This window comes from Populus nigra, chromosome 16 (assembly GCF_951802175.1).
Source record: "Populus nigra chromosome 16, ddPopNigr1.1, whole genome shotgun sequence".
NCBI lineage: Eukaryota > Viridiplantae > Streptophyta > Magnoliopsida > Malpighiales > Salicaceae > Populus > Populus nigra.
The window spans coordinates 8,558,955-8,570,158 of NC_084867.1; the positions used below are offsets into that span (position 1 = coordinate 8,558,955).

Below are 11,204 nucleotides of genomic sequence, written 5' to 3' on the forward strand. Positions count from 1 at the left end.
ATACGTCAATCTTGATGCGAATCTGACGGTTATGGTTTGACTAAAAGAAAGGAGACCATGTCATGTGGGGTCCTCACCTCCCTTTCGTTTTTCTATTCGTGGCAAACCTTGGCCCATCTGTGGGATGACAGCCCACGGCCCAATCTCACAATCACAACATTACTTAACACCATTGTAATAGTGTGTTTGATATTGCGATAACTATTGTGATTATGATTTAAAAAAATTGTTTTATAAAAAACACTTTTAGTTGAGATTGGTTCGAAAAAATAGATGTTTGGTTAAAACTGTGGTTAAAATTGAGGTTGAAGAAAAAGTAATTTAATGTGTTTGGTTAAGAATGCTTTTGAAATTGAGGTTATAAAATAATTTTAAAAATATATATTAATATTGATGGTTTTTAATTTAAATATTGTAAATTTAACTATTGCTATTAATTCATGAAATAAATAATACTTTATATAAAATATTTTTATTATTCCATTAAACCAAATACAATTCTATTACGTACAAAATTCATCTGACAAGAATTACAGTTTTCATAATTTTTTGAGCGTGTAATAAAATTAGATAAAATATTATCAGGAATAAAATTGATTTGATATTACAGTGCGAGTGAATTTAATTCGCTCTACACTAATTTTTCGGGAAAAAAAATATTATTTACATGACAATACGAGTAAATTTAATTCACTCTAAACTAGTTTTTTTAAAAAAATATACAAAAATTAAACACACCAAAAAAAAAAAAATATTCACTTGAACAGTGCAAGTGAATTGCACTGTGCACGTAAACGTTAAAATTCAAAAAGCAACCAGGAGCTGCTTTGCCAAACCCGTGTGCAAAACATGAATTATCATGGGCCCCATCAAAATTAAACTGTGTTTTTGACGTAACCAAATATAATGTTTGCTGTGATTGCTTCAAATGCAGAAGCAACCACGCAAACAAACAATCTCTAAATCCTTGACGCACCAACGGTTAAAGTTTTATTTTTCTCTATCTAATTCCAAAGCTATCGTTCTTTCTATAATTAAAATTATTTAAAATTTAGTAATTACAAAATTAAACCGTACCTTATTTCTTCTAACCAAACAAAGATGGATTTATATTTATAATTTAATAAATTTTAGTGATTATAATATTTCACCTTGCCTTATTTATAACCTCCATCTTACTTTAGTTATTTGTTCTCACCTTTTTTATTTCAGTTTTTATTCTTATCATTTTTTCTCTTTTTTTTTATTTTAATTTTTGTTTTAGAAAAAAAAACTAAAACACAAAAAGATAAAAATTATATATAAAATTTTTTTAAAGAAATCATGAAATATGCACTTTTAGAGATTTTGGGATACCTCTTCTTTCATTTTAAGTTTTTTTTACGGAGTTATTGGTACGATGGACAAATATAAATCTTTTATGAAGTTATTTGGTGTATATTTAGACAATACAAAAATCATAAATTTCTTTTGTCTAAAGCTATTTTACAGGAGAAATATTTTATACTCTGAAATAGGATAATCTTGTACAATTCTTTGTACAGTACTTTATTTTATAAATTTTGGTTTGGCAAAGGGCTACCTGTGAAATCATGAAAAGTGTTATTTAAAGTGCAGTTCCGGTTATTTTAAAAATATTTTTTAATTTTTATAAAATTATTTTGATATTAGTACATCAAAACAATACAAGAACATTAAAAAAAATTAATTTGAAGTAAAAACAATTTAATCAAATTTCTTTTCTTTGCCATCTAATTTATTTTTTATATTTATTTTCCTCCTCATTTTTTTAATTATTATTTTTTATTTTAGATCTTTTTTTTTAATTGATTTTTTTCTTGATTTCATTTTTCAATATTTTATTTATTGGACATTGGACTTCATGGTTTTTTTATGTATGGTTATTTCAATCTAATAACTCAAGTCATGAGTTTGAAAAGTTAACGCAGGATAAAATCTTTCTTTGGCTTATTTTCTTTTTTTTATTTCATTATATGACATTTTTTTTAAGATTAGTTTTGTGGTTTTCTCTAATTTATTTTCTATTGAGTTATTCTAATCTCATGATCTAAGTCATGGATTTCATAGGTTAACCCAGGTTGGCTTGCCATTTATTACCCAGATTACATGTCAATCACGCTATATTAGGCTGACTCGGGCCCGTTCTTTTTGTTTTTTTTATATCCAGTTTCAAACTTTCAAATTTTTTTTCCAGTTATTGTGATTTTTTTAAAAAGAATTATACATTTACTATCATTATCTATTATTTTTATCATCTAATTAAAATAAAAGTAACTTATTAAACTAGATAAGGGGTATAATCCAAGTCATTTGTTTTTCTTATTTATTTAAAACACACTTACAGCTCCTAGACTATCGTTGCTCTTTTCTTATAGTTTTATTCTAATTCTAGGTTTCATTTTAAGTGATACCTTCTTTTAATGTCTTTTTTTAAAATAATTATTTATGTTTCAATTAATATCACTCTTTTAATATTTTTATTTTACTTATTTAGCTTTGTTTGAACAGAGGTTTTTTTTAAAAAAAAATATTATTTTGTATGTATTTAATTTTAGAAGATACTATTCTAATTCATCTATGATTTTTTTATATTTTATATAGATGAACTTTATTTTTTAAAATAAATAATATTTCTAATGTATACAGTTTTGCATATTATTTTTATTTAATCAATTTCATATGTATGTCCGTTTCTATTATTGTTTGATTGAGTAAAAAATATTAATAAATAAACTCATCAAACATAACCGAGAAAATGATTTATATAGCAAAATAAAAAATTTTGATTTACATTTGTCTCTTAATTTTTTTTAATTTTATTTTTAGTTATAGATAGTTCTTGATTTATTTAAATAGATACATCCTTAAGTTTTTAAATTTATATTAAATATTATTTTATGAAAAAAAACCAAAAATAACCTATATATTTAATTTTTTATTAAAAAAATATTTAACCTGTGATGAATTACAAGTAAAATAGCTAATATACAATATAGTAAAAGGGCTCAATGCCCCTCTTACTGTTTACCTAAACTCAAAGCATTATGAATTGGAGTAGTGTAATGATAGCCCAACTCTTGCCACAAAAAGTTACAAAGACAACGGGGTAGGGGTGGAGTTGTCTTTTCACTGTGATGCATTTGACATTGAATAGATGGTTGGGGAGAAAATAGTCACTTCAAGTTTTGGTGGGGATGCCCTGAGTGTCAGTCAGGTTCATGCCCCACGTGAGGACACCCGACGCTTGGGCAGACCTGCCCTTGCACTAGGTCAGGCCATGTGCCACGTGGCACTGGGGCTGGCGTGCCCTTGCCTTACTCTGGCATGAGCCAGGCCCGCAACCCCATATAGAGACACCTGGCGCTTAAGCTGCCTCGATAAGGGCATACAGTCAGACCCACTCACCATATGACGAGACCTGGCGCTAGGGCTGCCCTGCCTGGGTGCTGGGTTAGACCAGACGTGGCGTTGGGGCTAGGAATAATAATATTTTTTAGTATTAATACTTTCAATGATAATAAAAATAATAATCTTTGTACCACAAATAATAATATTTTTAATATTAATACTTTGAACTAAAATGAAAATAGATATTATTACTTTCAATTATAATAAAAATACAAATATTTGTACCGCAAATAATAATATTTTTTATGTTAATGCTTTGAATTATAATAGAAATAGTAATATTTATAACACAAATAATTATATTTTTAAAGTTAATACCTTCAAGTATAATAAAAATGATAATATTTATGGCACAAATAATAACAATAACAATAACTTCTAATTTTATCCTTCAAATCAACAATATGGTTTTTCTTTGGTAGTAATAAGTAATAACATGTTGGCCCTGGACGCGCCCAACCCCACGTTGGGTTTGGATCTGGACGCGTCCCCGCCCAATCCCACGTTGAGCTGGTCGCGATCGCTGCCAACCCATATTGGGCCTGGACACATCCGCGCCCAACCCTATGTTTGACCTTGACACATCCAACCCCATGGTGGACTTGGACGCGTCCACGCCCACCCAACCTTAGGCTGGATGCGACTGTGTCCACCTCCATATTTGAATATTATTATTTGTGCTATAATTATCCTTGAAATTTTTAATATAATTATTTTTATTATAATAAATATTATTAATAAAATGATTAATAAATTTAAAAAAATATTATGTTTTATATTTTTACAGTATTTTTATGAAAATAAAAAGTAAACCCGTGATACGGCGCGGTTCAACGTCCAAGTATATGGCGGTTTTTTCGCACCTCATGCTTCACTGTTCCTCTTCATAAATTCCTCCCTCTTCTATTTATGTCGACACAAAAGAAAAGTGTATTAATATCATCGTTATCCTGAGAATCAAATTATATCATTATCCCATGCTACACTCCAGGTGAAATTAATTTTTTTAATATAAAAAAATATTTTATATTGTTAATATTTTTGTCTAGTGAAAAAAATCATATGAGGATTAATATAATATAATCTAGTTGACTTTACGGGTCTAAAAACAACCCATACAACCTATAAAAACATAGTTTAATTAAAAAAAATCAAGATGACACATCTTTTTCTAATATTAAGATAACATCATATTAGATAGACCTGTATCAACCTAGGTTAACATGTCAAATCCGTGATTCGGGTTATGAAATTATGATAACTCAATAGAAAGCTAATCAAAATAAATTATGAAACCTAATTCTTAATCAATCCAATGTTGAAAGATAAAATTAAAAAAAAATCAATTAAAAAGAATCTAAAAAAGCGATTCAAGTTAACATGTGAAACTCACGATCTGGGTCGAAAGACCAAGATAACCTCATGAAAAGTAAATCAAAATAAATTATGAATTTTAATCCTTACTTTGAAGGATGAAATTAAAAAAAAATCAATTTAAAAAAAGAACATAAAAATAACTTGAATCATTCTGCCAAACACATGACCCAAGTCATTAGACCGAGATAACCTCATAGAAAAAAAATCTTGATTGAACCTAGGTTGTTATGTCAAATCCTCGACTTTGATCATAAAATTGAAATAACTCAATAGAGAGTAAATCAAAACAAATTATGAAACTCAATTCCTAATCGTCATTGTTGGATCCAATATTGAATGATGAAATTTGTCAAAAATTTAATTAATAAAATGACACAAAAAATAAGCCAAGTCAACCCGAGTTAACCTGTTAAGCACAATCATTGGATCATGAGACCGAAATAACCTAATAAAAAGAAAACCAAAACAAATCATAAATCATAATTCCCAATCAAACACAATATTAAATGATGAATTTAGGGGGAAAAGTCAATTAAAAAAACCGAGTCAATTGCGTTAACCCGCCAAACCCGCGACTTGGGTCATGAGACGAGGACATCCCAATAAAAATAAAATTCATTGTTGAAGGATCAATGACTTAGATCATGAGATTGAGATAACCTCTTTAAAAAAAATAACTCGATTTAACTAGGTTAAAATGCCAAAACTCGCAACTTTGATCGTGAGACCAATATATCCCTATAGAAAACAAATCAAAATAAATTATAAAAGGTCAATTCCTAACCGATTCAGTATTGAATAATGAAATTGAGAAAAAAAACAATTAAGTTAACTTGTTAAACACTATTCTCGAATCATAAGATCAAAATAATATAATAAAAAATAAACAGAACAAATCATAAAATATAATTTTGAACCAACCCAATATTAAATAATTAAATTAGAAAAGAAAGTTAGTTAATAAAACAAACCTTAGTTAACTTGGTTAACCCACTAAATCTATAATAATCCGTATAATGAGAATACGACAACTCAATTAAAAAAATAAAATATTAAAAAATAAAATTTAAAAAATTTAAAAAATCAAAAGAAAAATCCATTCAAATAAATAAATAGTGATAAAATAAAGTCCCGTATTTTAGTTTATAGTTAATAGTTCCATTTCTAGAACCGTTGAAATCTTCAAAACGGGATGCGTCATCAATTCGTGGACATTCATGCCACTTGACCCCAGTTCGTGCCTGTCGGGTTAAGACTTTTGGTTAATTCTCGGAAAAAAATTAATTTTTCAATATAATAAATTTGGATCGGCTGGTTGGACACTGCAACAAGCAAGTAGCTGCAAGACTTTCTAACAAGCAAACCTCTACGTAATGACAAAAGAGTTATTTTCACATTCCCAATCAAATCAAACTAGATGTCTTCGTCACTGATATTAAGATTCAAACTTCAGATGCTAGCGTAATATACAATGGTAACTCATCTTGGCGATCTCAGAACTAAAAAACACTCGAGACATTAGCCCAAAGTGGCGAAATTACCATTGCAAACTCGAATGGATTTTCTGCAGAGTCAAGAAAACACAGGAAGGGGGAAAGATCATTGAACACCAGGAACCCAGAAAATATACAAGAAAAAGGTGACATTAATTTGGAAACAGAGATCGCCCTGCCACCATTATACTGTGCTGCGTCTGACTACTGCAGGCCAACGAACTGTACCTCGGATGCATGCTTTCATGCAGCCTAATGCCAATCCAATCTGTACCACTGATCCCAACAATATTCATTCGTCTCTTGCACGGGAACAGATTACTTTCATTTTGTGAAACACAAAATCAGGACTCTTCAAATATTGAATATATCAATGACAGGGCAGAAACGTTATGTGAGTACAAGCAATACAAGATCAGGAGCCCTCTAATTTAGACAGCAACTGATTGGCCGGTAAGCGCATCGTGGAGATGCAATGAACCATCTTTCATCAGGTTAAGGCTCAAACTCTTGAACCTCTCCCTTGAATACTGTCGTGATGCCTTTCTCCAATCAGTTCCAGCTTTCATCATTGCAACAAACTCCTCATAACTAATACAACCATCCTGAAAATATATATGCAAATTACTATGAGACAGGTGGAGATAGATAACCTCTTGTACCATTTCAAGCTTCTCTGATTTGCATTAGCATTATTTGGATGGTTCAAAATTGCATAATTTGAAGCTGACGATTCTGAAAAATTGAATAATTAGAAAGGACAGGGAGACTAAGTCATACCTTGTCAGTGTCGACTTCACGCATGATGTCATTCAGCACATCATCATCAGTTTCCCCATATTCATCTGCTAATCCCTCTCGTAACTCATCTAATTCAATATATCCATTACCATCCTTGTCAAAAAACATGAATGCCCTGCGGAAATGCTCATCATTTTCCATCTTCTGCAAGTGAATTGTGACTGCCACAAACTCTCCATAGTCCAGTACTCCGTTCCCATCAACATCTGCCTGAAGAAAAAAAGAACAATGTTACAGTCTACAAAAAAGGCTCAAGATTAAAACTGAAAACTATCAAGACAAACCTGAAAATCAATTAGCCATTTCTTTGAGTGAGAGGATGTTGCAAGTACGATACACATATGAGAGGATGTTGCAAGTAAAATACATATATGAAAATCAAACAGTGAAGGGTAGTGAGAAAACCGTGATATCCAGTTCATCAGAAGGTGGTAAACTCCAGACAACCAAACCAAACTACGGATACAAATACTTGTAAGTGGGTGTTCGGTATTTTGGTGGCATAACCTCGATACCATGCCACCAAAATACCAAACTCACCCTAAGTAGCATGTAGCATACCAATCATCCTTCATTTCAATTCCAGAAGAGAAAGCAAGAATTAACAATCTCACAAATTCCAGACAAGAAAATGAGAATTAACAATCTCACAGTAAATTTCCAACAAATATATCCTGTGTCATGAAGGATTGAAGCAAACAGTGCTAACAAGCATTGCTTATGAAAATAAGCATTGTTATGTTTTAAGCTAGCTATTGTACACAATGACAAAGCCACAAGAGAAGGATAATTCTGAAGATTTCATATAAAAATATTTCCATAACAATTTAGCATAGCATGAAAAGATATCAAGTATTTAGTTATCCAGATTTACAGAGTGCAGTAAGCTCCAAAGGAAGCATGCACTATTCAATCCGAAAGCAGCAAAAGTGTTATCAGGACATGATATTCATACATAACGCCAAATCAAAAGGTAAGCATAAATAGATTTGAACACAGAATGATAGACACAAGGATTTACCACTTCCATCAGCATCTTTATCTCTGGTTCAGCCAGTTGTGAACCAACCTTCCGAAGACCAGTCCTCAGTTCCTCATATGTTACTTTACCATCATTGTCAGTATCCATCAAAGCAAACATATCTCTGATTACTTCAACCTCTTCAACAGATAAGTGTTCCGCAATTACCTACAGCATTTAATTGGAAAAGGCATGTTCTCAACGGATTAATTTTGTTTCAAACTATGACAACGATCAGAATTTGAGCTGATAATTACACATGGAGATGCTTACCCGCAATGCTCTCTTCTTAAATCTATTCATCACAGAGAACTGCTTGAGCCTTGCCCTCACAATATCTCCTAATGGGACATTTGGAGCTTTCTTCGCATTTTGTAACCAGGGATGTTCTGTCACCAAATGCAAAGAAACGTAATAGTTAGTTAGTGCAATTCTTTCACAAACACAAGCCAAAGAGCAGGATAGATTGATACACAGTTTTATTGCTAAGAATAATGTACACATCTAACAGCTTATGAAAATATATGATTTTAAAGTTATCACCCAGTAACAAATAATTTATCACATGTGAAGATGAGAAACCTATATCATTTCTCAGTCACAGTTAATCCTACAATGCCCCCAAACAATTTCCAATGTTTAGGGCTCAAGGCACCATCACTTCCCAAACATAATGCTACCAAGAGAAAAAAAATTCAGTACACCAAGCTGTAAAGGACTTACCAAGAACCTGTTGAGCATTCAAGCGCTTACTGGGATCTGGCTCCAACATCTGTCGAACAAGACTTTTAGCATTCTCTGAAATCTGAGGCCATGGTTCCCTCTTAAAATCAATCACCCCTCTCAAAATGGCAAGAGCAACACCCTGCTCAGTCTCTGCCACAAGAAATCAAAAAGAAAAATAAATAAAAATCTGATGCCATCAAATCCCATAATATTCTAATCACCATGCTCCTCAACAATAGCAAGGTCAACTGACAGACATGCCTGCCCAAAATGGAGGAACCCCACATAACAAAATATAAAGAATAACTCCGGCACTCCATACGTCAACCTCCGGTCCATAATTCCTCCTCAACACCTCTGGCGCCATATAATATGGACTGCCCACGATCTCTGAAAACTTCTCCCCTGTCAACACACAAAATTATCCACAAAGAGAAATTTTTCCAGTTAATGAAACCCACCAAGACTCCAAATCTCAAAAATCAAATAGAGAAAAAGCAACCCAGAAACAGAAACAGAAACATCCACAACATACCTGGCTTAAAAAGCACAGACAAGCCGAAATCAATAGCCTTAAGAACAGAATTCTCCTTCTTATTAGCAAATAAAAAATTCTCAGGCTTCAAATCTCTATGCATTACCCCATTAGCATGACACATCCTAACAACTTCAGCAATGGTTCTGGCCACATGGGCCGCAGCTCTCTCACTATAATGCCCTCTAGCCACTATCCTATCGAAAAGCTCACCTCCTTCACACAATTCCATAACTAAGTGCACATTTTCAAAATCCTCATAAGTAGCTCTCAATTTCACAATATTTGGATGCTCAGGCAAAGTAGACATGATTGCCACTTCTCTCCTAACATCCTCTATGTCCACAGCAGTCCTCAATTTCCTCTTCGAAATTGACTTGCATGCTAATGATTCTTTAGTCTCTCTGTCTGTACACAGGAACGTGATGCCGAATTCTCCACGACCCAGTTCACGGCCGAGTATGTACTTGTCAGAGATACGAGGGCGGTGGCTAAGTGAGACTGATGAGTCCTTTAGGACCCGGATCGGAGCCGGTGATGATCGGTTGTTGGTGGTGGTTTGGTGGTGGGGGTAGTCTTCTGAGTAAGGATTTGACTTTTTGTGGTGTTTTGATTTTTTGTTTCTGGTTTGGTGTTCGTTGGTGTCTTCTGTTGTGGTGTCTGGTCTTACACAGGTGTTACAGTTTCCCATCCTACTCTACTTTTTTTTTGTTGCTCGAAAGAAAGAGATAGAGAGAAACGGAGTTGTTGTTGTGGTGGCGGTGGTGGGTGGTGGTCCGGTGGAAGAAGGGGAGGAGAAAACGCGGGGTTCAGTTGATGAAAAGAAGTCTTTTTGAAAAATGTAAAGTAAACATGCTTTATGGTTAATCACATGATAATGTATTTATATTTTATTATTACCAAGTAAATGATGTACAAATACAAGTTAGGGATAATTCTTATATATATATATATATATATATATATATATATATATATATATATATATAGGATTGTGGAGGCATTTCAAATTGGAGTTTTCAAAAATCTTAAATTTTTATTTTGTTTTAAATTATTTTTTTATATTTTTAGATAATTTTAACATGTTGATATTAAAAATATTTTTTTTATATATTTTTAAATGAAAAATATTTTAAAAAATAATTATTACTATTATCTCAAACACCACCTAAATATTCTCAATTGAATTTATATATGAATTGAGTCTTATTTTTAATTTTTAAAGTATGTTTTATTATATTGATTTGATTTTTTATAAAAAAATATTTCACACCCTAATACTATAATCTGAATAAGAAAAAAAAAACTTTAAAGTTAGTATTAGTGAATTATTGAATGAATCTTGATTTAAAATTTCAACTTCTTCTTCATCATCATTATTATTACTCTTACTAGATTATTATTAAACACTATGCTACATATCAATTTATTTCTTTTAAATATTTTAAAAATATATATAAATGTTATTAACATATTTTTTTTTTTAAAAAAATCAACAATGAATTAGAAATCCAATGCATATAGGATAATACTCTTTTAAAATACTATGATGATAACATAAGATAATTGTTTTTAATATTGAGATGATGACATGTTGGATTAATTAAAATTAATATTGGCTAATCTGCAAAATTCGTGACCCGGGCCATGATAATATAATAATTTCATTGAAAGTAAAGTAAAATAAATTAAAAAGCTCAATTTTCAACAAGTAAAAATATTGAAGGACCAAAAAAAAATTAAAAAAATAGCTTAAGTGAATCCGGGTAAACTCGTTAAATCTGTGAACTGAGTCATGATAATTGGATTATCCTATAGAAAG

At 31.3% G+C, this 11,204-nt stretch overlaps 1 protein-coding gene across 1 annotated transcript; it reads right to left on the reverse strand.

The window, feature by feature from the left end:
* Positions 1 to 6,177: 6,177 nt before the first annotated feature.
* LOC133676226 (calcium-dependent protein kinase 10-like) lies at positions 6,178 to 10,241 on the reverse strand. Its single transcript, XM_062097852.1, has 7 exons — positions 9,383 to 10,241; positions 9,109 to 9,252; positions 8,845 to 8,997; positions 8,395 to 8,510; positions 8,122 to 8,289; positions 7,080 to 7,310; positions 6,178 to 6,904 (listed from the first exon to the last, which is right to left on the reverse strand). Exons 1-7 carry the CDS (start codon positions 10,071 to 10,073, stop codon positions 6,731 to 6,733), a joined length of 1,677 nt encoding a protein of 558 aa, XP_061953836.1. The 5' UTR covers positions 10,074 to 10,241; the 3' UTR covers positions 6,178 to 6,730.
* Positions 10,242 to 11,204: the final 963 nt, after the last annotated feature.